We start from the raw sequence: 27,504 nt of genomic DNA on the forward strand, positions 1-27,504 counted from the left end.
TCTAAAGGCTCTTCTAACTCACTCAATATTAAGACTGGGGTAAATACAGCATATTATATTTTAAATATTTTGAATTACAATATCTCAGACTATTTATGCTGCTAAAAGAGTAGGGGAAAGATTTTTATTATGAGACTGAACATGAGTTTCGAGTCCTCCTTCTTCCCTGACATAAAGAGAAAGGAAGGCTTTCCTTTTTTCTCCTGCCTTGTTAATAACAAATAAGATAAAATTCTTCCTCCATTTAATTTGTGGAAAATAAAACATCACTTCTACTTCTGTATCAGGAGTTCAACAAAGTGGCTTTCTAGATAAACTATTTTGCCTCGGAGCTCTTTATTATGTCAAGTCCAAAGATAAGACAGGTTGAAACATCTCTAGTCATATGCTGGGGCAAGTTCTTATTTCCACACAACTAAGAGTTTCTGACTATGAACAAAAAGAAACCAAGTTTCTAAAGAAAATTTAGGTGCACTGTTGGAATTGTGCAAAAGCTTGCAAAACTGACCATGTTATTGGTGGTTACAGCTAGCTTATGTTGTGCACTTAAATAGTTTTAACAACAAAAATATTAGTAGCCTTTTACTGCCATATATATGGCACCCGGTTCTGAAGGCACTTCTGTTAATGACTAAGAGAAGGTAGAATACTTCTTGTTTAGATTTTAAGCTGTGTGAAAGACAAGCCCTACTATTTCCATAATGCAGGTATCTTAGAGGGCGTAATCTTAGCAGGAAAAAAGCCTTGTATGTTTCAGGAGTTCTGACTTGGTAAGAATTACAAATAGTTTCTCACTCCTTTCTGCCCCTGTCAATCAGAATAAACAATAAACAGTCCTGTCCACACCCAAATTAATAGCCAAGAGCAGCAGAATGAGGAGTAGTGAGAAGTATGGCCTATTTCACTCTTAGTCAGAAGAAAGGTTATGTTGACATTTAGTCTCAATATAAAAGCTACACTAGAGGTATTAATGACAATGCAAGAATCCTGTTACCCCTCCAAAAATGTAGCATCTATGAGAACAAACCAAATTCCTGAGAATCTTGCTATGCCTCAGACAGTGTCAGAAGGGTGCAGCTGTAATGAATTAAAGCCTGAAGGTAATTCTAGTCAACATCAGATTGTTGATATTACAGCAATCATAACAGATTGTTACAGATGTAACACTGACTATGACTTCAGAATGAGATATACTTTTGGAGCTATCAGACATACTGGTTTTTAGAACAGAAGCAGCATTCTACCAACTCCTCTGAATTCATGCACTATGCCATTAAAAATATTTATTTAAATATATGCATTTCCAAGAAAGAAACGGTGCTCTTCCTATAGCACAGAACCTCTGAAGTCTTACATTTAAAGGAAAGACAATTTTAAAAATTTATTGGAAACTTCTAAGCAAACCAAACCAAAAATACAAAAATCAAATCTGGAAGAAACAGATGAAACAAGCTGCTCTTATTAATAAGGCCCAAGGCAGATTCATATTGAAACGTCGTCTTTGAACGTAACTGTACGTTCCTGTCATTTGAAGCAGCATTGGCACACCTATCACCTTTCGACACAACCATGCTGAATCTTTATTGTTGTACAGAGAGGGGGGAAAAAGGGAGGCGAATAGCTCTACTAATTGTGCAGTCATCTTTAAATTCTTACTCAATGAGAATATTAAATGTCAGAAAGGAAGATAAAAAGGAGGGTGGAAACCAAGATTTTTCTTTCATGTAATCTAATTTTTCTAACAATTCTAGAAAATACATGCTCAAAGTTCATTTTTAGAAAAGACATACATTTAAGTCTTGAAAAATTATTGTACTTGTGGTTAAATCTAGATTATAAATTAACATATTTACCTCATTATATCAGAAAGATTGCCTCAGTATCAAGAATTGCTTGTTCTTGACTGATGCAGCATTTCATTATTGTATGGAAACAACTCATCAAAAATAGATTTGGGGAGTGGGTTGGAGTTCAGTTGGAAACATTTGATCACCTTAATGATGGGTTTCCAGTTCAAGAATTGTCCATTCCCCTTGAGGGGATGAACAGTCTTCAGATGAGAAGCTTGCCACTGTAATGCTTGCTGAAGAATCATCAAGTGGAGACATTAGTTCAGTCCACCTACTGAATGTGTCGACTTGTGATGTACCCTGAGGATTTGAACCATCTCGTGCCAGAAACAGTGTCTGATTGATAAGACATTGTGCTAAGTTAAGGTCTTCAGGAACAGAATTTTTGAAACCTATATTTGAGTCCTGCTCAGATAACAGTTGCCTGAGAAGAGTCCAGTCCTGTTCTGCAAACTGTTGATCTTCAAAATCTGCATCTAGAACTGCTGTTTCTGAATCCATCCTCTGCTCAATTGCTTCTCCAACATCCATCTCATATATTGGAGAAAGGGTTTTTGAAGGCCGATGCTCATACATGCAGGTTTGTGCCATTGTGTCATAATCATCTATGTCTCCTGAAATAATTCACAATACTGTACAATGTAAAAATTGCAGATGATCCTCCCCTCAGGGCTGTGTAGAGCAAAATTTAACTCATTCAGGAAGGACAATCCAACCAGGTTAAAAAAGGGGGGATGGAGAATTATACAAAATTGACAAAATTTGAGGCATTTATTTACTATATAAAAAACAAAGTATGATTTATAAATTAAGTTAAAGCAGCAATCACCACTGGTAATTAACAATAACCTCCATAATTAAGTTTCTGATACAGAAAATGACAATGTAAATATACACTTAATGCACATGAAATTTCTCATTTACTACATAAATTAAACTTAGACCAGGAGGTGCATGGAGGGAATGACTACTGAATGGTAACAAGCTATGTCAGCTTAGAAGAGAATTAAAACCAATATTGTTTATCCACAGGCTTCTTTCTACACTGCACATGCAAGGGCAGCTGCAGGCAAGGGCAAGCAAACTTAAAAAAAAAGTAGTACAACTTTTAATGTCTTCTTGTTCTGTGGTCTGGCTGAACATAGATCATCATCAGCATTTCATTACTCTTGAATACACAATAGTAATCAACACTATTGTATATTTTTGATGGGATAAACAGACTGAATTATTGGTATAAAGAAGACAAAACTAGACAAGTATTTATCTAGCTACATGAAACAAGTTAGAACTTTTCTGTATATAAGCATTAGTTCTAAGTATAATCTCTCTTTTAGTAAATAAGCTTTTACTGGTAAAATTTAGAATTTTAGACATCTTATAAGCTCTAAATCAGAGTTCAAACCTGCTCCCACTGATGTATATGGCAAATATTCGATTATATTCAGTGGGAGAAGGATCCAAATTTGTGTATAACATGTAAATAAATAAATTATAACAATAATGCATATAGCTGTTCAGGTGAACAGTTCAGTGCGCTTTAGTTAAGGTTATTACTGTAGTTATTGCACATCCCATTCAGACATACTATATGTTGTCAAGCAGACAAAACAAATACTAAGATTCCATCAAAAGCTGATGCTGTCAATGTTAGATTGGATCAAAAATAACTGAAGTACAGACAAGTGCATCCAATCTTTCTTTCAGCATAACATAAAATCTCTTTTCTTATAGTCAAGTTCCTCATTGAACAGCAGGGTATTGACGGATATTTCAAACAGACAAGCATTCTCTACCCAAGTGAAATACTTAAAAATATTTAAATTTAATATAGTTTCAGCCAAAATTACTTCAGTTCAGGATTCAATCCCAGACAAATTGCCAAAGCTTTCCCTATTAATTTGGTTTGGAATTACTGAATGTTTCTATTTCTGTACATTACCTGGAAGTAAATCAGTATTAGCGCTTTCAGTAGTTGCTGGTTGCTGGTCTCTCACTGGACCTTCCTGAGTCAGTATCTGATTCTTACTGGCTTCTAAGGGTTTTGCAGAGCAGCTCTTTTGCACATCAGAGTTAGTTTCTCTCTGATGAAGATCCAAATGACATGGTCTTTCTTGAGATTTTGCATCATTGTCTAAGTATTTATTGCACTGGTGAAATTCACTAGCCACCTCATTCTTCATATTTACTTTTTGTTTTTCTCCTGGACATGGACTAGCTGCTAAATACACTTTGTCTGGGCAATTTTGTTCAGTCAGTGAAGCACCTTGATTCTCCTTCCCTGGTATTTCAGTGCCATGAAGATGTAGGAGAGAACTTTCACTTTTATCCGATCTATTGTCTCTGTCTTTATGCTGTTTGTAATCCAGGAATCCATCTTCAATTTCCAGTGAGTATCTTGAATAAAAAGTCTTTCCACGCTGCTCTTGTGAAACACTGTCAAATACTTCTGAGGGAGTGAGAGAATCTATTGAATGCTGATGTGAAGTATGAGTTTCCACTCGGTCATCAGATCCCAATTCTTCACATTCATCTACTGAAAGTAAAACAGATCGTTTGAAATTTTTAGTTTTGGAAAACTCTTGATTTGCAGTGTCATTTTCTGTTGCATCTTCAAAAGCTAAATTATCAATTCCTTGGAACTGCTGAGTAGGAACATTTGATGGAGGAAAGTTTTCTGCAACATTCTCTGCTTCAGATCTGTCATCTTCTGTTTCATCAGCAGAAGAAGAAACTTGGTCTGCTTCCTGAGTAAACTGTGCATTGCCAAAAGTAGAACTTTTGTTTTCTCTCGTATTGGTCCTTGCACTTTCTTGATGGGACCAAACTTCAGGTCTTTTTCTTGGTATTTCATCATCACTCGTTGAATTAACACGGAAGAGATCAGAACCCTCTTTTTTCATTTTCACTTCTATTCTTAGGCTGCTGTCATAAATTTTTAATTCCTCAGGTGTACTGGTGTCACTGCTGCTTCTTCCAAGAAAATCATGGCATAACATGGTGCTGCATTTAGAAATCCCTCTTTCATTAGATCCTTCATCATCCTGAGAGCCTCCAGCATCATAATCTTCTGATCTTGGTTTTATATCATCAGAGGATGTGGTTGCACTGCCAGTATCTGATTCAGGACTCTCTTTTGGATCTAGTGCAGCAGTACTCCAGTGGTCCATGAAGGGAATTTCTGCATTTTCATGGTTTTCTGGCATTTCTGTAGGATCCATAGGCTCTGTGTAACTAGGTGAGTATTTTTCTGTTATTTGTTCTGTGGAACATTCTGAAACATCATCTAAATCTGCTGTAACTGATTGGTATTCAGTCAAGGTTGATGGATCACACAGCTCCTCACCTGTAAGAAATCCCTCCATATGAATCAGAGATGATGATGTCTCATCCTCTTTATTGGTTATTGTTCTGGAAAAGCTTGGTACAGCATTTTCACCATAGTTAAAACCTGTTTCAGAGTTTAATTTATCACTTTGTTCAGTACAGACTTCTGTTGCTTTTGAATGTTTCACGAGTTCTCCTGAAGCAGTAGCCTTTTGATTGGTTTCCTTGGAAAAGTCTGAGAATCCATCACTGGAAGACTGTGCATGACAGTGAAATTCAGCTGTATTATCATCTTTCTCTGTATCTTCAATCTGTTTAATTCCAATCTGATCGCCACAGATTTGTCTTGCTTCCATTTCATTTTGCTGTGAAACAGCCAGTTTAGGAATAGTTTCTTCTGTAATTACAGAAGAAGAATCTGCTTGTATTTTGTATTCCACGTTTTCAGAATGATCTGATAATTTTTCTTTATTGGGCTGACAGGACTCCAGCAGTTTATCTTCACTGCTACTTTCCATCACAGATTTTAAAGATTCACTTTGCTTTGCAGAAAAGCATTCGTTATTGTCATGCAGGTGACCTGCCACAGCATCAGCCATGTTTTTTTCAAGTTTCTGTCCTGAACTTCTGTGCTCAGAGATGTGCACATTCTTCTGGACAACAGGAGATTCACTCCTTGAATGTTTTTGGGCAGAGGACTGAGATTTTAATACAGATTGCCCAGCTGTTTTCGGCTTTGGGTCTTTATTATTAATAATCTCAGCATGCTTTGATGGAACCGGAGTTTTAGGTGTTATTTTTGCAGTGGCTTTTGCTACTGGTGTTTGTGACTGCTTAACACTCTTCTTCTTGGCTGAAGGTTGTTTTTCTGAGATTGTTGTCTGAACCAGATGTTGTAGCACATTTTTTTCTTCATTATGTTTTGGAGACATTCCTGATTTCAGTGAATTTGGAGACTCCCCCTGAGGTCCTAACAAACGGAAGAAAAAAAGACTATAAAGATTGTATATGCTAGTCAAGTTATATTAATCAAATTTATGTTAGAGTTTATGTTGAGAAGCAAGTTACTCAACATTTTATGTAACTAAAGGATTTAAGGCTTGTTAAAAAATTAAGAATTGAGATCTTAAACAAATACTAGACATAAATACCATCTGGTATTTACATACTATCTTTAAAACTAAAGCACTTTATGGACTATAAATAAAGGAATTACTTCAACCTGTAACTGAAGCAGTCATCACTGCAGTAGAAAGCAGCAGCTGTCTAATAGCGCACAGAAACACTGCACAGCAGCTTAGCACAGGAAGTGATGAGTACTGTGTTCTATTTATATTGTAGAGGAAATGAAAGTAGGCAGAAAATAATTAAATTAGTCATAATGTGATTAGAATACCAGAATTAATATCCCTGCTCAGTCAGAAAATACTGCAAGATCTTTAATGACCATAAATTGACAGGATCTGTATTTTCTATATCATAATGCATTTAAGATAATAGAACTTGAATATTCATTGCCCCCCACCAGTAAGTGCCAAGTCCAAACAGGATTAAAAAGAGCTCTATCCTTAACACTATGTATTTTTATAAAGCAGGGTTTCCTCTGTGGAAATGTCATTTCCCACACTTGATATAAATAGCTGTTGAAATCAGGTATTCATTTGTGGGGTAGGTCAGTATCAGTAGTGCTACCTCTAGAGGGGATCACCAAAAAAGGGAAGCTTAAACTAACAGTTCATAAAGAAGTCTGCAGTCCAGATCTTTGATGCATATTATAAATGCTTGACCTACAGAATTTCTGTTTAATTCAGTCATGGTTCAACTGCAGCAGATCAGCAAATAAAGACACTGCAAAGCACGTTAGACAAGCAGAAGAAAACACCATTTGACAGGGAAGACCATCTTTTAATATTTCAAAAGTTTATGCACATTAATTTGCATTTTACAGTTTAGGATTGTCACCAAAATAAACAGAATTGTTCAGATTTTGCCGAGTGCTTGCACTAAAAAAACCCCAAAGCCACAACACCAAAAAAAGACAAAGCTTTGCATAGTAATGGCAGATTGTTTAATTGGTGTTTGAAGCTTTACCTTGGTTCTTGGGAGAACTGGTAGGTGTGTTTTGAGCCTTTTGCTGTCCTGAGGAATTGCTACTCACATTCCCTTTTTTCTTTAGGACAGCTTGTACATTTTGTTCATTACACCCTTTTCCAGTTGATTTTTTTGTCAGACTGCAAAGAAATTATTACATCCATTATTTCCAAGCTTAAGATCTAGAAATGTTTAATTCTATTTAAAAAAACAATGTATATGTTTTAATATGCACACATACATGAACATTGAAAATGCAACCTAAAGGTACACTTTTTGCTAATAAAATGTATATGTGTAGATATATATTTACACACATATATAAATAACCCATTTCACAATTTTCAGCTGTCTTCCTGGCCAGTTTAATCTAAGCTATCCCAGAAAGGATAAGTTTACAACACCTTGTGTAGTCATTAACTGTTCCAGTGTGCAGAATTCTGAATGACCTATAACAATTTTAATAAGATTAGCATGAAACAATCCAACACAAAAGCCAAACCAATTTCATCTTTACAGCAAGTTTTCCAATAGCCAACTCAAATTGCTTTGCTGATAACATGCAATAGACAACCATTCTCACATTAAAAAGAACACATTGACTTAACAGTAAGTTTAATAGTTCACCTGAAACTTTTTCTCACAAAAACACACACACACACACATATATATATGTGTAAAGCAGCATAACATACCTGCTTGTTGTGATATTAGCCTCAAGCTCAGTCTTTTTCTTTTTGTTGATGACTCCGTTTGGTGTCTTCATAGGTGACTTTGTTTTCACTATTGTGAAGTAAATTCAAAGTTAATTATAGGGGTAAATGCATTGCATATAAGTACAGAAAAAATTATGATATATATCAGCTATTGAAAGCAGCACAGATGCTAAACTTGTAAAACATTTAGCATTTTATATGGCTATCAGTTGATCATAAAATAAAGTCAGTTAACAGAGAAGAAATTTAATATTCTTATCTCAAGTTAATATTAATTTACAGGGGAAAAAGTGACTCTTACCAATATATAGTAGATTTTTTTAGAGCTTCCCAGGCTGGTTTTCAGTATATGGCCAGTCTGGGACAAAGCAGAAGGGGAATTATAAAAAAAAAAAAAATTACCAGTCTGTTTTTTCCCTTCCTCTACCGATTTATCCTCTTTGGGTTCCTCTGTCTGTTCGCTGGCAGTCTGGATATCTATGCTTGAGTTTGCTGTCTTGCTGGAAGTTCCTGCCACAGTCACTAAGGAGGGAGATTCCTTTCCCGTGGTTTTTTTCAACGGTTTTGTTTTGATCTGCACACTTGAGGTTACTGTCAGCACTTTAGGTCTGGCACCTGCAATTTTTCCTTCATGGTTCTTTAGTCCTTTGCCAGGTCCTGAATTTTTTTGTCCACTTGCAGATGATGTCTTTTCTATATCTTGCTTGGTAAGCATGCTTTCAGCCTTCACATTTCCATTATTTTCTATTTTTGTCTTTATAACAGCTTTAGCCTTTGGTGAAACAGCTTTTTCCCCAGGTTTTGAATCCTTAGTAATCTTGGAAACTATTTTTTTGCCATCTTTCCCCTTTATATCCTCATGCTTTGAAGCCTTATTAACAGTGTTTCTATTGGTGCTTGATGTATGTCCAGATGCTCCTAATCCATCAGATTTCATTTTATCCTGATTAGTGGAAGAATCTCCCCAGCAATCTTTCTTGCTGTGTTCTGTCCAGGAAGTACTCTTTATACCAACAGATTCAGTAATAGATTTGTTTAGCTAGAAAAAAAAAGCATAAGAAAACAAAACAAGACAAACAGAAGACATTTATAACAGCAAACTATCCATAATCTTTAATTTCTGTAACACAGCTACTTTTGAAGTAGTACATGTATCTAAAGCAACAAGATTCAGCATAGAAGTGATTAAAAAAAAAAAAAAAAAAGAAAAGCTCAGATTGCTGGCTTTCAAAGACACAAAAGTACCAGAAATAACGAGAGTGCCTAGTAAATATCATAGGGCATATAGAAATATCTAAGTAGAGTTTTACTTTTACTTTGGACAAATTACTCTAATATTTATTTCTACTATTAGCATCTGCTGAAGTAAGAAATTTTTTTTTTGAGTTATGTGTGCATATTTTCCAAAGAGGAATAAAGACTATGAATTATTACAAACATAAAAAAATAATACAACACATACGATGTTTTTAACCATTACCAACAGTGTATCTACCAGGTAAGTGACAATATTAATTCCTTCTCTCAGGTAAAGACATATACTGAAACATGGAAAATTAAGTACGTGAAATGGTCTTTGTGAGACCAGTGTCATTGCAATTTATCCAAGATTGTCAAATCATGTGAAACCTGTACTGTTTTTCTACCAAATAATAATGTAGTTTTGAATGTGAGTCTCAACAGAAGAGTTGTTAAGGGCACTGAAAAATATTTTTTCAGGGCAGAGAGTGTAACAGACTGACTGCTGTGGTGGCTTGTGATAGTAGCAGGGATTCATTAGCTCAGTAGCAAACCATTTGCTTTGGGAAACAGATGAGTTTCATTACATAGCAACAGGGGAATGTGAGATCTGAACACAAATTCCTGTCTTTTATTTGAGCTTATCTCTTTGAAAATGTAGCAGAGCATAGGCTCAGTCCTAAGATGTTTCCAGTAATGGACATTACTGGTTCTGCAAAAATAACAGTTCACCAAAAAAACCTACAAGTTTTTCAAAAGCAAGTTCCATTCAATAATGTGACAAATTAATATTGAATTTAAAACACATTATGAAAATAGTTTTGTTTGCAAGCTCCTTGAGTATTTTTAGTGTTTGGATATAAATGTTTACCTGAGAACTACTGAATACAGGTTTTTTGCCAAGTCTTCGGTCATCACCCTTGTCAAATGCAGCTGTAAAAGGAACAAGCAGTTTCTTTATTATTTAGCAAGAAAGAAGGGAGACAGAAGACAAGCCAGCCTACTCAGTTAACATCATCTGAAATCCAAAAGCAGTTCTTTGGGTCCTGTAATTATTCTACAAAGGCTAATTTTGGGGACATGGCAAATGTTAAGTGGAAATACATGGATTTATGTTCAGAACAAAAAATGTGGTATCTGTAATGAGGTCACATGGCCATAAGCAAGTTTAACTCTTCTGTTTCCCCATTTCCATAGTAAGACACTTATGTTTATCAAATCTTAGCTCACTTAAAGCTTGCAGTGCAGAGACCTTTGAAAGTGTGTACAATTTACAAAAGAGAGAGACCTTCATATTTAGAGAACTAATTACTTTTAAATGGTGTACTGTAATTTATAGAATATTTATTTATATTATTTAAAGAATAGATTAATTACATTGAAGTAAATTAATAAAGTTTTCAAAAGTGGTAAAGTCAAAATATCTAAATGTACACAGCAAGATCACAGTACATCTTTAGATAGCATGCAGTGTAATGTCATGAGAGTCCCTGTGATTGTCATGTGGAATTATCAGGCAGTGAGGCAGTGAATGCCTTTTATTTTTTTTTTTTTTTGACTGGTCTACTCTGGATGGAAGCATTTTTCAATAAAGCCTTTAAATCAATTGCGCTTGTAGAATACAAAAAGGATATTTATAGACTCTGTACAGTCCCAGAATCAGTAAGGTTTCATTTTTGTTTGTACTAATGTTTCAGCTGAAAAAAGGTTTTCCAAAAACTGTATTAAAAAATGTAAGCATTCACTGCCTCATAGTCTGAGATACTATTGATACATCCAAAAAATGTATCCACGTGTAACACAAACAAAAATTCTAATGAATTTAAGATACTTAAAATAATTTTTATATAGGTCTGTAAAAATCACACAAAAGGTATGCTGAAAATGGCACCCCAGGGATCTAATCCTTTTTCTAGCAATGACTCTGCACATTAATGCATACCAATATATTAAGACAAAATCCATATAAACTTGTTCCTAAAGAAAACACAAGACATGTTGTGAATGAAAACCCCCACAATATCATCTGTCATCTTTGGCATTTTTCCTCCTCTGTTACAGCCTTCTAATTCTATATAGGTTAAATCTCTAGAAGATAAACTACAATGAGAAATCTTTATGCTGAAAGTTGATTTAAGTTATCCTAGACATCTTTCACCTGAAGATTAAAATTTGTCTACCAGTATTGTGTGATCACTTTGCCTATAATTAAAAGCAGATAATTTATGCAAACATTTCAGCCTATCTGTTTATTTATAAAATGTATGCTAGTTCTGAGTTGTAATTTAATCTAAAAGAAAACAAAACAGTATCTGGCTAAATGGAGTTTGGACAAGTAAGGCACACCCCAATCTTAAATATTTTTGTATTGAAAGCACTAGTGCATAGTAGCCTAAACATTATTTACAATAAGAACACAATCATTCTAGAAATAAACCACCCCAAAACAGAAAAACCCACTCTTGTTTCTAAAGCCAGCTCCTCAGCTTCTGAAGGATTTCATAATTCAGAAAGAAATCATAAACCTGTTTTATACAGTAGCAGCGAGATGTTATTTGACTGCATCCCTAAAGCACACTTAGAAAGACTGTCACTGCATCTTTCTTTCAGCATGTAATTGTAGAATAAAATTTTCATCTATCTGTAGGTGTAAGCAATTTTATAACTATCATATCCCAGCTACTAACATCTTTAACAAAAAGGACACCAAAACGTTTATTTCTCCTTTGAATCCAAAGTGATTTGATTTTAGAAAAGTCTTAACACATTCTTTTCTAACACTGTACTGTCAAAGCTAATATTCATCCATAACCTGAACTCCATCATCAGTTCTTCACCCTCAGAATACTTGGGTACTTCAAAACAAAGAAATGTTCAGAACAAAAACTCCTTTTTGTTGGAAGTGCTGCCCGTTAAAATTTTGAGAGAACAGTATGCAGCTCCTTAGGGGCTCTCTGCAGCAGCATGCACAATATCACAATACCAATCAACTGTGAAGTAAAGCTCTCTGCATTTACTCCCCGTGCACGAGACAGGCATTATGCAAGAGACAAGCAATATTTTTACATTATGTAGAAAATTATAAATGAGTTCATAGAATGGATAATCTGCTTTATGCAAATTTAATTAATCCACGGTGCTTATCTCCTTAAAAATGAGACAGATAAGGTTTTTAATCCTACTGCAGTATTTTCAATAATTTAGAGTAGCTGTAAACAAGAACGGAATCAATCTACATGGTTTTGGTTCCCATTCTATACACGCCTAAAAAGAAAAGCAGGGGAGACTTTTCACAGAAAATGACTTACTGATTTTCATGTCTGAAACTAGCTAAGCATGCTGTCACGCTTCTGTTCTAAAATACCGTTTCAGAAACCTAGAGCATCACAAATTTTGCTTTAATTTGTATCTGGCTCCATAATAACCCCTACATTTTATCTACTAAACAGATTGCTACAAAATTCTAATGCCATTTGATGCCAGACATACCTGCTTGTATTTTCTGTTGATGGTCTGGCCTCATCAGCTTCCAGCTTTCTGTGTGACGAACAGCATAAAAAGACTGAACCAGGAAGACCCAGAGCTTATCACGCAGAGCCTGGATCTTGCACGTAAAACCCTGTTGTTCAAGTAACAAATCAGCAGCTGGCGAGGGGCATATTGTCATAGCAACCAGTCATTATTCCTTTCAGAATCTACTTACTCCCTAAGCTAGATCAATGATGTCATCACTTATATTTTATAACGGCCTGGGAGATGGAGATACTGTTTTTGAAGGATTATTGCCCACCACAGTAATTTTTACAATACTTTAAAACCAAGTCACTTTCAAGGCATACTACAGCACTAGAAAATGCCACATTGCTCTTTTTTCCTTCCTTTTCTTTTTCTTTCCCTTTTTTTTTTAAAAAAAAAAAAGAACCCCATAATAGCTCTTTACTGTCAGCTGTGTCACAACAAGGTCAAATACTCTAGGGAAAAATAATGTATCTGATTAAATTTTCATTGCTTTTACCAAGAAGATCCGCAATAGTACCAGATTGCAGTAATTCATTCTGCATTTATTTTTAATTCTTTGCTTGTAGCATCATTCTGGATTTTAATCAGTATGTCATATTATTCATGAATTATCCCCAGCATTAGTCAACCACAGCCTAAATGTAATTATTTAGACTGTGCAGATGTACATGGCATATTGCATACACTGACAACAGAGACTGACAACTCCCCCCAGTTCACAATACATACACTAGATTTAAGAGGCAGTCCTTGTTTCAGAGGACAGTCTTAGACAAAAGCAAACGTAGCTGTGACTTTTACAAAAAGAGAGGGGAAGATACATAGAGAGAAAAAGAATAAGCTCTATTCACCTCTAAGTTTAAGGCAATGCAACATTTTGGTAAGTATTTTCTCACCACAAAATTAAAGTGATAGTAGAGAACAACAGAACAGTGGTGCCCATGGGTCTTACATTCTCAGTAATACACAATAATTTTTTTTATTGCTATAGATAAGGTTTCTCTTTAAAAGAAAAAAGTGTTAATATCCAGTAAACAAATGCCAACATTTTCTGCACTTCCAACAAGACCTTGGATTTATGCAGATGCTTTTCTGGGTGACCCCAGCTGCAGGACTGAGCTGAAACCACATCATCTGATTTGAACCATTACATGAAACAACATGAGGATAGTTTTTCCTAAAACACTGCACATTGAAAAACCTACCATCTCCTTCACATTTGTGGAGTCCAACAACATATCCACAGCTACCAGAAGAAAGCAGCTATTTTCATTATTAATACTTTTTTCAAGTGCATTAAAAATTAGTTCTAGAAGGTCAGGTTTGCTGCTCATTGCCTGTGCCTGAGGAAACAACAAAAGGCAGCCGTTGAAAACAAAAGGGTGTACTTTGTATGCACAAGCATTATTACTGAGCAGAGAGGGTCTGCTATCACACTGTGCAGGAGGTATTTCAAAGCTGAGCATCTTCCTTTGTATCCATTCCATAAGCCCATCCCTCTCCAGGCCTCTAGCAAATCTTCCTGAGGCCTCTGGCTAACCCAAATTTTAGGAACAAGCACACTGTGATGAATTTACAGTCATGTGCAACTCTCAATTCAGAGACAAAGTTTTACCCTCTCTCTTTTTATTTTTTTAAACCTCTATGCATATTAAAAAATTTTCATGGGTGAAATGAACCAGCTAGATGTTTTCACCAGGACCTGAAGCACTGACATATTGTTGCAACTCGCAACAAAAATCAGTAGAATTTTGAGTATACTGGTAATATTCATAATCATTCTTGCATGTACATGCTGGCCTATGGGTCTGAAAGCTTTTTTGAAGCTTATGTATATACTTATCTCTTTGCAACACAGAAACTGTTCCACTAAATTCACAGAATCACACAGAATCACAGAATGTTAGGGATTGGAAGGGACCTCACTGGAACTTTTGCTTTACTGAGGCACATAGCCTGAATGCACTATCACCTGCACATCAAAGTATTAATATGCCTTAAAACAACACCGAAAAAAATCCCCCATGCCCCCCCACCCCACCCCAACTTATCACTGCTTATTTAAAAAAAAATAAATTTTCCATAGAATTGTACTTTAAGGCAGAAGATGAAACTATTTTGATTATTTAGCAGCCTGAATTATCCAAAGTGTGATATAATTCAATTTCTTTTTGGAAGCATACAGTAACTTGAGGGCACTTTTACCTGCAACAAAATAGAGAAGCCTTCACTTTGTACTACGTGTAGGAAGTTTGCCACAATAAATGTTACACATTCTTCCTGTAGCCTAGATGCCAAGGCCACAGCTGTCTCTGTCCATTTTACTTGCGGCAGACTATTGATGAGCCGGTCACTCTCCATCAAAAGGAAAGCAGCATTCTTGTGGTTCTTTTAAAATAAAAACAGAAATTAGCCTGTTGCCAAGTAATCACCTAAAGAACTGCTGTTCGTAAAACAGCTTCTGTTCAGTTACTGAACACAAGGATCCAGTTATGTATTAATTTCCCTTCTTTAAGTAAATTTGGATTTTGATAATTCTGAGCACTGTACCTACCTTTGAAACTAAAGCAGAAAAAAGAAAAATCTACTGGTTGTGTTCTGCCTTCTGAAGTCAGGCAGTAAAGTTTTCAGTAAGCTTTATTGTATTTTTTCAACTGTGTGTCATTATATACTGCAATCCTGAACAAAATAAGGCAAATGTTAACAGGAGAAACTGAATAAAGAAAAACCTTTTAAGTGACTGAAAAATGTAATAAATTATTGAATAAAGCGGGTAATGAAAGTTTTAGGTGTGTGTGGGTGGCCTAGTGTTTGGGATACATAAATACCCAAGCATTTTCATAGTTACGAGTCCTTTTGCTTTATTTAAAGGAGTCAGACATCAAATATTTGTCTTCCTAGATGGAGTTTTAACTGAACTTACCCTCTTCGTTGTCTAGCATTTCTCTAAGAAACATTAACTGATATGTTTATAGTTACATTTCAAACAAGCAAACAGATTTCCTACTATTTATTCCTCTAGTCTGTGACTTTAGTTCTTTCATACTTGTCTTAAGTATATGCATTCCCTCATCAGCACAATACCCGAGGGCAACTTCTACTGGCTAACACATCACTTAAAAAGAACTTGCAATTTGTTGTTATCCACATTAGAATGGACTGAAAGGTCTACTCAACATGACCTAGCAGGTCACTGATAAATTATGCAGCAAGATCAGTAACACTGGAGAAAGCAACAATTCAGATAAATATTTGACACAAAAACCCCTACTGTAAATTCAGATTGTAATCATGTTTTCCTTTGCAAAGTAGAAAGCAGGGATTTTCTTCGTGCATATTTTAGGTAAAAAATAAAATCTGGCCATCCATTGTTCAGCTATTTTTAAATTTTATTTTGTTTTACTCATCTGTGGGCAAAACCAGTTTGCTTCTATGCATATAACAAAAATTACGGATTAAGTATATGCTCATGGTTTGATCTTGCTCCCACTGGACTCAGTTACAAGCTTTTTGATTGTCCAGAATTCAGCCCCTGCTCACAAGGCAATAAGCATTTACTTCCATTAGACACTTCCAGTGAAATACAAAATGCCTTCATTGACTTCTAATTAAATCAGCACTTTGTAGAAGTAGCTCTAACTGAATTCTACTTCTCTTGTTATATTTTTCCTCCAACCATTCTAAAGTGGAGTCCACTTCACTTATCTAAAAACAATGGTAATTTTATTGCATGTAGTTTAGACACCAGGGATAGGTACATGCACAGTGTTTTAAATTGCACTGCCATTTTAATGTTTCTATGTTTATCCTTGTGGCTTCCCAGAGATTTTCCCATCAGCAATCTCCTTTTCTTTGCACCTTTTCTTCCCCTAAAGGGCTGCCCCACAGTAACTAGGTTTTACATTTCCAAGATGTGTAAATGAAAGGATCAGTAGAGTCATCCTGTCTAACTGGGTACAACTGTTAAAAAGTTTTTATAGCAGAGAACTGTAGCAGCAGAGAAACGAGGATTGTAAAACATAAAGTAGCCCCTGCAAAATTAATGTTAGACCTTCTTTCTCCCCCAAGGAGAAAGAATTTTTACAGATTGTGAAAAACTTCACTGGGAATTCCATAAGTTTTTGGAGTGGGTGTCGTAAGAGCTCAGAGTTAAATGATCATGCAGGCAGAAGAGACCTAAGCTTTATTTTTTAATTTTGCAATTCTAAAAGCTTTCTAGGCTTCAGTCCACAAAATATCAGTGAATCTTGCAAAGACCTACCAACACAAATTTTAAATCGGTAAAATGGGAACCAAAATACACTTTAGTCCAGACTGCAAAAATCATCCAGAGAAGCTGGGTACACAGCTGGAGCAGAACCAAGTACCACACTGTTCTGCAAATGCTGGTACCTTAAAGATAGCTCAGGTATTTCAGCACAAACTGTAACCACAGCATCTTGATATAATAGGCACAGAGAGGAAGGAAGGCCTGGTACACTCTTGTCTACATGACACACCTGAGCTAGTTTGGAGATGGGTGGTGGTGTAACTATGGACATCTATAGATCAGAATGAACTGATCTATAATCCTGAAAATCTTACTTAAAACTTCACAAATATTTATACAATAGATGACATACAAAGCTATGTATATATTCTAGGAACAACTGAGTATGCTGATCTAAGGTAATGGCAGAACACCTCGTATCTTCAGAGCTATAGCTACTACCTTTATTCTGTTAGAAATAAGGCATTCTGGTAGAAGGACTGTTTGGTTTTTTTAAGTGTGGATACTCTCAAGCTTCTCTTGGTACAGCCACATAGCTCTGAAATCTCTTGTTTTTCAGGCTTTCACTGGAATATGCAGTAGCAGCCACCACTCACAGCTGACCTGCTGGCCTCAGCGCTTGATGGGGTAAGTTCCATCAAAGGAGTCCTGAGAAAAAACAGTTCCAAGAAGCCTTCACATCCCTTTCAATGAGGGGTAGTTCTTGGCCAGAACCACTTAAGAGTACATCTCCTGAACTAGGGGTATCTTTGGCAGAGTGGGTAGCCATACCTGAGCTATTTAGTTTGGAAAACAACAGTAAGAGAGACATGGGGGACAAGGACTTCAGCATGAGATCTATGAGACATCACATATTTAGCTGTCTGGGGTGTGCTAGAACCAAAATCATCCTGTGAACGTTACCTGGGCTGGCCAGATTAAACTTTGTGTATGCCAATCCACATTACAGTCACATACACATACAGTCATGCTTGGCAGCAGCTGTACGTACAAGCTTACCTTCAGCTCCTTTACCTGTTCTTCCTATCTCTGTTACAATTCCGTGTATTTGCAGTCTAATTACTGGACCTAATTTCTGTGAACAGGTCCAGTTCAAATCAGTTACTTTTAAGTCAGCTCTGAGGGTAGTTTTATACAGAAACACTATTAGAAAGTATTTACATTTAGGCAGATCTAAATTGGAGCAATGTAATTATGTGCCACAAAAAATGAATGCTGAGCTTTGACGGGACCAATTCAGTACTGTTATCTGAAAAGTAGAAGATATGTATACTATACTGTTACTTTAGTTTTGAAAAGTCAGCTTGCCTGTAAACAAATGGCTTGTGATCACTGATAGCCAGTGATCACTTGAAGTCTGAAAAAAGTACATTTTTTCTGAATTAGAATATAGGCAAAGAGGAAAAGGCCATCACAAATGATGTATGCTGCCACCTAACATAGAAACTGATATGGCAATTCGCTGTTCCTCACTGTGCTATGTTGTCATAGCTGTGTTTCATGACCTTATTTTGTATTATTATGCTGGACTTGGATGTGATTATCACTTGACTGTGTGCCAAGAAGCATAACAATGACATCTACACATCAAAATCTGTTTTTAAATAGTTATTTTAATGGGAATTTTACATAGCATAAGTGTACTACAGATTTAAAATACTGTATTTATTATTTCTTTAATTACATTGCACAGCTAAATAAGGAAAAAAAAATTACATTGCTGTATTTTTTATAGAAACACTATATACTACTTACCAAAGAGTTAATCAACATAACAAGACAGTTGTTCTGAAGTTCAGTAGGTAAACTGGCAAAGCTTCTCTCTGACAAACATTTTGCAAAATGTTTTCCTACCCATCTGTTGAAAAAAGAACCTTTCTTAGGTAAGGAAGATGACAAATGTTCTGTCTTCACCTGTTAGCATCAGCGATACTTTTAAAGTATTGTGAAGAAAAAAGTGTTTAAAATGTGAACATTTTTTATGACAAAATAAACCCAATCTTGCAAAGTAAAATAATTTCAACAGAAAGCAGAGAAAAGAAAAACATAAACTATAATTTATTTTACTTACTTCATGCAAGCAGCATATAGGTTTTCCACTCCCAATGAATGAGCAATAGCCATGCATTCTAGTACAGGTTGCTGTTTTCCAGGAACAGGCTAGAGTTGTTAGCAAATTATCACAATTATTGTACATTCAGACTTACAGAAACTGTATAGAAGTACAAAATCTTCAGTTCAAACAGAAGTGCTGTTATCTGCCGTGGTGTTTAAGTTTATTTGCCTTTATGAAGAACAGGGAAGTAATCTGCTTCCATACATGTCAATAAAGTAGCACTCAGCCTAGTGAGCCTAATGCATGAAAATGCTCAACTTTAAGCAGTTGTTTGTTGTTAAACTCATTTTAATTGAAGAGAAATATTTTCTTAAATACATGCCCATGAAATCTGATATGCAAATATATAGTATTGCACATTCCTATTAAGAACAATTACATATAGAATGGAATGTATTAAATTATACTCCATGTGTATATTGAATTGATGATATGGAATACTGCTCTTCATGAGCTGTGGTTTACAAGCCTCTATGAATAGGTGGATGATACCAGAGGTCTGACCCCCACCATCAATCCCAGTGAATTTAGCAGATGTACACAGAAGAATAGGGTCTGTTAACTTAAGGTAACACTTGGACCACACAGTTGTTAAGTATCTCATCAGTGTGATGTGTAGTAATAAAATGAACATTCTTCTTAGGCTTTACAGTTCACGAAGTAGCATAAGAACTGACATACCTTTTGGAAAAAATTGCAGTAATCTCTTTTCAGAATGTAGATAGCCACTTCTTTCAGCCCATCTAGCCCATACATATCTGCAATGCCCAAGATGCGACTAAAGAGAAAGCAGTAGCATATGAAAAACAATTTATTTTCTATATCAATTCATTACCTAAACATTGACATTGGGGCATATTATAAACAATTCCATATTTTAATTTTAGATAGATAAGCTTTGAACAACAATTTTTAACATTAAGAAATTGTAGTGTTTTAATATTCAGTGGCAGAGTTCAATAGCTAATATATAAGTGGTTTCAGGGAACAGTTCACACATTTCAGAACTTACTTCAGTAATTCAGGATTATGTATAAAACTGATTAAAAACTATCCCAGAAGAAAATGCCAACATTTACATCAGTTGCTGTATATAATCTTTTATGGATCTAAGACTGACTGCTTAGCCTTCGCATCAACGCAAATGATTATTTAAAAAGAAATTCCAAATATTAAGTATTATATATTACCACACATTGTACATATTATTTTGAAAACTAAAAGGAAGGTACAGGCAAACTAGGAATTATTTTGGTATAAAACACCCTCCTGTTTTTCACTCTCCTTATGTAATATTCCAAAAATATCTGGCCCACCTTTTCCAGTAGCTGCCAAATAAACAAGATTTTTTCAACAGCTTTATTTTTGGAATTTCTACAAGTATGTTTAGGTGTAATGATCATTATACTTGACATCTTTGTCTTATTTATAGTACATGAAGAATTTTCCTTTTGACTTTTAACTGAGAAAATGCAGAACAAGCACAAACTAACAGTAATTAAAATTGACATGTACCCAACATCAACTTTGTCTGGAAAGTCCAGAATACCTCCATATATAAAATGCAAGATGACACTCATTTCTATGTGGCTTATGCTGCAAAAAAGAAAAAAAAAATTACAAATAAAGACATATCCAGAATAAAACCTATCACATTTCTTAGCCTAAGGAAGTTGGTCAAACGGCTGATACATCATCCAGCCGTTCTGTGAATGCAAGGTAAATGGTTGGATAAAATTAAAGCTATTTTCAAGATTACTGCAATGTAAAAATATCTAAATGGACTATATTTGGGGTGAATTTTGCTACTCGATAGTCTTGCTGAAACCTTGTAATACTTTAAATGTTTGAAAATGTCAGAAGCAGACTAATACTAGTATCTAGATTATTTACACCAATAATATGCAGGAAGGATTTTTTTTCATAATTTCCAAGCTCTTTACTAGTAATAAATAAATTATTAAGCAACTATATATTTAACAATTGTTTTAAAATAATTATCTTTAATTCTTGATTTTAGGAATAGATTTAAGCTTTTCCCACAATAAATTACATTTAATAGTTTTACTACAATGCTAGTAGGAATGCTGCATCTCAAAATATTTAGATAAAGTCTTTATGCCTAGATTCAGATTAAGAAATATAGAATTTCTGCACAGAGTTGTGTTTGCATCCTTGCAACGTCCCAGCAGCATAACAGGAAAAAGCACTGAATATCTGTTTTAAATGGTGGACACGATCTCCTGAACAATACATTATTGTATAATTATGTGCATATGTCTTGGTGTGCAGTCTTCAGAACACACAAGTGCTGTCTACGTTAGTATAAAAGGAATATAGTCATGCAGATTGAGCTAAGACCCTTTAAAATATTAGACATGTTTAAGCAACTGACATTGATGGCTAAAAACAAAAGAAAAAAAAAGGTTGCAACAGGCCAAGAAGCAAAATCAACAGTTGTCTATGTATTTGTCCATGATAGCCATAAAATCAGCAAGAAAGAGTTTCCCCACAGTCTTGACAGCTGTTATCTTAGGCAGTATTTTCATTATTTCAGAATAAGCCATATGTACTTATAAGTGTTTAAAAAGACTGCATGGAAATCTGCACCAAGAAAACTGAACTGAAAAGGTAAAATAAATGGATATGATTCTTAATAACAGAAATTATGAGACACTGGCATGAGAATATATTCATATAAAGATTAAGTGCATCTCAGGAGAATGCTACTACTGAAAAATAGAGATGAAAATTTCTTAGCCATATAGAAATCAATTACAGGGAGAGAAGTGTAAATAGCAGAGTAATTGTTGACTATCAGCCTCTCAAACATGCTATGTATAGCATAAAAGCTAAGGAATCAATTAAAACTGTATTGCTTTATAAGGATTAGGAATGTAAAACCAAATCAACAGATAACCTTCCTGATTTTGCAGCACTATTCTTACCCTGACAGAAAACTAGTATCATGAAAATATGACAAGGTATCACTTGTCCAAGCAATTTTATATTAGCACAAAGCAATTATATTTTGCAACACCATAAGGTATGCAGTTCTCTCTGAAGAAAGCTGAGCCAGCCAGCTCTCATGCCTGAACTAAAAAAGCTAACATGTGTCAGTAGCTAGTTAGCTTTTAAAGAAAATTTAATATATTTACATTGATTTTTCTGATACTGAAAAGAACTAACCTGGCAGTCCCCAGTTTATCTAGAAAGCCTTAGATATTCATCCTACACTGACAGATCCATTATTTTCAGCTCTCACACAGAAAGCCATTGCGAACAAGCACAGTAGTCAAAATTGGTTTAATGTATGATGCTGAAATATCATTATTAAACGCTACTTAAGAAATGTAATTGTTTATTTGTCTTTACATTGTAAATATGCTCCTATTGTACAAATAGGTATGAAAATAAATTACACTGTTCAGACATTCATAATGCTTTTCATGACATGTACAACATGAACTGAGAGAACTGTAAAATAGACTGTGAATACTAAAGCATACTCTACAAAAAAGGATTAGTACTCTTCTGCTGATGAAAAAGACTTCTTCCCTGAACCCTCTGACAATACTAACAAATAACACTACACATGCTGTTTCATCCTACAGTCAAAACAGTACTCAGGGAATGTATCAGGTTGAAGAAAAGTGCCAAGGCATATTAATCTTCAGAGCTCTATACACAGCACAGTTGTTACATACTTGCTGTGATTTTAAATTGCCTACCTTTGCTCCCACACGACTTGCAAAGACAACACTTACCCTTGAAGAGTGATGTGCTCTTGGGAGCTTTCAGCCCAACTTCCACTCAGCATAGCAGCAAAGTAACTAGATCTGGCACATAAAATGGCCCTGAGAGAGAAAAAGTAAACATTACTCCACTAGATACGAATATTTATTATGAGACTTTCTGATAACATTGACTTAAATCTTTGCCCTTTATGCATTACGGTGTCATCTGTATACTGCATGCCTTTTTTTCCAGTACGTTTGGAATTTCAAAATATGCTAAAGAAAAAAAACAACAGTATTCTAAATTTCTCAGTTAAAGTTTGTTTCTAGTATGACTTTGACATTCACACAGAGAAAATTATTATCACAAGCACTTTCCTTTTATATAATATAAAATTGCAAATTTATTTATTCTGTTTTATTTATCAAATATCAATAAATAACCTTGTTTATACAGCCCCCTTTTAGCCAAATAATTATATCCCGAATTTCTTAAATACTTTTTATACTACAAAATGTAAAATTATTAAATTGAAAAGAGAAGTATAAAACTTCTCTTACTTAAAAGTGACTGGCCAACCTACCAGCACATCCTAAAAGTCAACCAAACTTGATACTAACATATGATATAACAACATGATGTGTTTCCAGCACTACTTGAGAAGAGCTATCAGTTACTTCTGTTTAGACTTATTACCCTTGTATATTTAAAAGGCATAACTGGTCATAAAGGAGCTAAGCCGATTTACTACTACTTCCACCAAAGACAATAAAGAAACCCCAGACCAGTAGTCTGTGTAGCTCAGTATCACCCCCAGTATCACAGTCTTCAAAAAAACAGATGAGAAAACCTTTGCAACAGGAGCTTCTTAAGGCAGAAATGGAAGGGCAAAAAGGAAGAGAAGACAATGGATAAAAATTGCTTTCTGATTCCAGCCTTCCAGATTTACACCAGTTATAGTGTTTAGCCTTTATACACCTTATCTAGGCTACTGCAGAAATAGATAATATTCACGTAAATACAATTTTTTCCCTGACACTTATGAAGCTCCCTATTAGTTATAGAATTACTTTATGTCATGGATTTCCTGCAGCAGAAAAAGTCATGTTGTATGAGCCATGAGAATCCTTTCTTTTACATGTATTTGTTGGCTCTTAAAATGTTTCAAAGCACTTTCATTTTGCATAGGAAGAAGTAAGAAGGATGCTATTTATGGTCTCTTTTCTAGTCATTATATATTCTGGAATATCATCTCTTTCCTCCTCCTGCTTCAGAAGCCTCCATACTTTAAATTAGGAACTCCTCGCACATTCCTCCTGTGATTCATCCAGCAATAATAATAATGAAGCTTTTAGAGAATGTTTCATATCTCAGTGAAATATTTCCACATGTAAATAGCTTACACATCACAACTTTGAGTATGTGAAATTCTGAATACAGACATGATCTTGTTTTTATAAGATACAGTAACATTATATCATGGAGATATGAAATACACTATCTCCAATTTAGTCATCCTCTTCCAAATAAATTTTAGGAATGAACAGGGCTAGATCAACTGCACAGGCATAGCTGAAGTGGATATTTCAAAGACTCATTTTAAATAAGATGGCTACTCAGTAGAATATGGACAAGTATATATTACCTAAATTTACACTGATAGAATTTTAACTTATAAAATACATGGAGATCCAAATGAATTTGAAGTAAATTTATCTGTACTTTCCTACCATCATGGTTTGTGCCACAGGTTTATTACTGAACTGAGTTGCTCCACTCAAAGCTCCATAAGAATACAACACAGCACTAGGGAGACATAACTTGGCACACTCTCAGAGCACTGCTGCTCGCACTGTGAAGTCTACTGGAAGTTCATAGGACTTCGTGAGAAAGTAAGGAATAGAGATAAATGAGTGGGAGAAGGTGGGGGCTTAAACTGTTTCCTGTTTGAGAACTTAAAAAAAACCCTTAAAATAAATCAATCATACTGGTGCTTTTACCACAAGCATACCCAAATTTAGATTTCCCTTATTCACTCCTACTGCTCACATGATGCAGTACTAAATCAAGCAAGTCTTGTGCCTGTTTCAGAACGTCCTTGTTTTCTCTGTGATTTACTGCTGTATTTTTGATGTTGGGTAGATGAGATGCATTGCTCCAGGCAGTAAGTGGGCTAAATCAAGGAAGCTCTGCTGATGGAATCTTATTGTTGACTTTCTTTTTGCATTAAAGTATTTGTTTCTCAAAGTTATGAACCTGAGAACATGTTGTCTTATAGTGTAGACCAGGAGAAAAAAACATGCCTAACAACACTACATTCTAGAAATTTAGTATATATCCTAATTCAGTTATATATAAAAAAAATGAAACACTGCCCCCCCCTTATAAACTACTATGACATATCTTCTGTAAAGGCATTTGTAGTGTCAGGAATATAACCTCCCCATTGGTTTTGAGTTGAGAAAATACTAAAAATAGTGGAGGTTTTTTTATAGTATCTCTCAGTTATTTACATACTCAAAGGGAACAAAATACAAGCTGTTTAGTTTGCTATCTCAAGTGCAAACAGACTCATATCAAAGGTACAAGGACCGGTGCTGACGCTTTAATTTGCTTTCCCAAGCTACAGAAGTCCAGTAAGACAAAGTTCTTAAATGGTCTTGGACTTTAGATGTAATGAAAGCTGCTGACAATCTTTACATCTACATGACTGAAATAATGACATTAAAATCAGATGCTATATGCACAGATTCTGAAGAGCAGGAAAAAAAATGACTACTCCTGAAATTTTCTACTGGTATGGTAATTTTTTTCAGCATTAATAGCTGAATAGTTTATTAATAGATTTTTCATTTTCTTCCGAGAGCACAGATTTAAAAAGAAGGTTAGCAAAGAAAACCTACACAGTATTGACACATTAGTATATACTCTTTATATCAGTTTACAATGGCAATCTTAGAAGTGCTAAAAACACAATTGTTTTCACAATAGGTGAAGGAAATAAAAAAATGTAATTAGTATCAAAGTATGACCCCTTCTCACATAAGACCTAAAAACTATAATGGTTCACAGCTAGATAACAGCATGAGCAATAATTTACTATAGATGTACAGTACCAGCAGTGTTTTATACTGGAAGGATTTTGGTTGAAAAACTTTACAATAAATACTTATGTACCTGTGAGCTTGAAAATCTTTGCCTTCTATGCAAATATTAATATCTGGACAACAGCACTTCTTGTAGAGCATCATTAAGTCTTCTCCTAACTCGGATGCAGTTTCTAGTTTGATATTACCTGCAGATGGGGAGGAATAGCCATTTTCATTTTGTCTGGTGTAACCTAGACTATTGACAGTACACAGACAACTTAAAATATTTGAAAAGAAGAATCTGACATAATGAAAATTTCCAATAGTGCATATTCAAGCTGGAATTGTCATTGAAAGGTTTTCCATATCTTGCATTTTACTTCTTGTTTGGACTAAAGATATCGGAAATTCGACCAATGCTTCATATTTGATATCTACAGAAGTGCTAGTTATTATTTCATAAGGTTATGTAGTCAGTTCATTTTTTTTTTTTACAGAGATCTGTTATCTCTGCATTAAAAAAAAGTAGACTCTGAAGAAGTTCAGGGTCATGTAGTGCTACAAGCTTCTGCCTGAACAGATTTGTTGCTTGATCCTATCTTACTGACACAGCTGTAGCAGCCAACACCTCTGGTGTAGATGCAGTTTCACATTTCCTCATGTTACTTATTTCATTCACAGTTGTAGCATGGAAGATTCTGAAAATTTCCAAAGTCCTCATAAAACAACATTGGAACTAGTGTAATCTGATAGAAAAGGAAAGGAATAGAGAGGTTCTCCTCTGTAGAAATCACAGAATCACAAAATTTCCTAACCTAGCACTGACAAGTCTCCAACCAAACCATGTCCCTAAGCACTATGTCTGTACAACTCCTAAATACCTCCAGAGATGGGGACTCCACCACTGCCCTGGCAACCCGTTCCAATCCCTGAGAACCCTTTCAGTAAAGCAATTCTTCCTAATATCCAGTCTAACTTTCCTTGTTGCAACCTGAGGCCATTTCCTCTTATCCTATCACTTGGTGAGGACTCAAGTTTGCTGTACTACAGAGAAAAGATGGGACACAATGCTGATGAACATTCTTCAGTCTGGCAAGTGCAATCAGATTTATTATGCTACGCACTGGCTGGGAACTGCTCTGCCAAACTTTGGTAGCAATTCTTTTTTTCATGGAACAGAATGAGGTAGGCCATAGCAAAGAATACCTGTGTAAGCTGTTACAACAATAGCTTTAATCTTTACCTGCATTTTGACATCTGTGTAAGTCTTTGGATAATTATTTAAAAACAAAAACCCCAAACAAAAGAACTTAAAGAAAAACCTACCTACAGTAGCTTTATTGCTTTCTGCATCAACGACTACGTCTGGAATTTCCTCTTCAATACAAGATGAACGAGCAACTTCTTTCTGCGCAGTTCCACTTGGAGCATTCTGATCAACAGGCTTTCTTTGGCCATCTCCAAGACAAGTTACATTTGTTTGAGTGTTCTGAAGAGCAGCAGTGTTGTTTTCTTGTATTAATTCGGGTTCAAATACTTTTTTCATCAT

General features: G+C 35.1%; 2 protein-coding genes across 2 annotated transcripts; both read right to left on the minus strand.

Moving 5' to 3' along the window:
• Window positions 1-1,615: 1,615 nt before the first annotated feature.
• Window positions 1,616-2,441, minus strand: LOC114818329 (AP2-interacting clathrin-endocytosis protein-like). The gene has a single exon (XM_029083704.1). It carries the CDS (start codon window positions 2,439-2,441, stop codon window positions 1,995-1,997), a length of 447 nt encoding a protein of 148 aa, XP_028939537.1. The 3' UTR covers window positions 1,616-1,994.
• Window positions 2,442-3,568: 1,127 nt separating this feature from the next.
• Window positions 3,569-27,504, minus strand: BTBD8 (BTB domain containing 8). The gene is made up of 15 exons (XM_029083703.1): window positions 27,282-27,504; window positions 26,044-26,161; window positions 22,896-22,985; window positions 20,644-20,724; window positions 19,810-19,906; window positions 19,084-19,172; window positions 18,768-18,870; window positions 14,948-15,130; window positions 13,948-14,085; window positions 12,713-12,842; window positions 10,095-10,156; window positions 8,387-9,023; window positions 7,964-8,051; window positions 7,269-7,408; window positions 3,569-6,147 (listed from the first exon to the last, which is right to left on the minus strand). Exons 1-15 carry the CDS (start codon window positions 27,502-27,504, stop codon window positions 3,776-3,778), a joined length of 4,551 nt encoding a protein of 1,516 aa, XP_028939536.1. The 3' UTR covers window positions 3,569-3,775.

Source organism: Antrostomus carolinensis, unplaced genomic scaffold, assembly GCF_000700745.2.
Source record: "Antrostomus carolinensis isolate BGI_N321 unplaced genomic scaffold, ASM70074v2 scaffold37632, whole genome shotgun sequence".
Classification (NCBI taxonomy): Eukaryota; Metazoa; Chordata; class Aves; order Caprimulgiformes; family Caprimulgidae; genus Antrostomus; species Antrostomus carolinensis.

Bases quoted from the DNA above. Each gene is read 5' to 3' on its own strand.
- LOC114818329 (XM_029083704.1), bottom strand. From the start codon at position 2,441: ATGGCACAAACCTGCATGTATGAGCATCGGCCTTCAAAAACCCTTTCT.
- BTBD8 (XM_029083703.1), bottom strand. From the start codon at position 27,504: ATGATGAAAAAAGTATTTGAACCCGAATTAATACAAGAAAACAACACT. The intron at 26,162-27,281 runs GTAGGTTTTTCT...CCCCATCTGCAG, and splicing joins AAGCAATAAAGCTACTGTAG to GTAATATCAAACTAGAAACT. The intron at 6,148-7,268 runs GTAAAGCTTCAA...TCCGTTTGTTAG, and splicing joins CAGTTCTCCCAAGAACCAAG to GACCTCAGGGGGAGTCTCCA.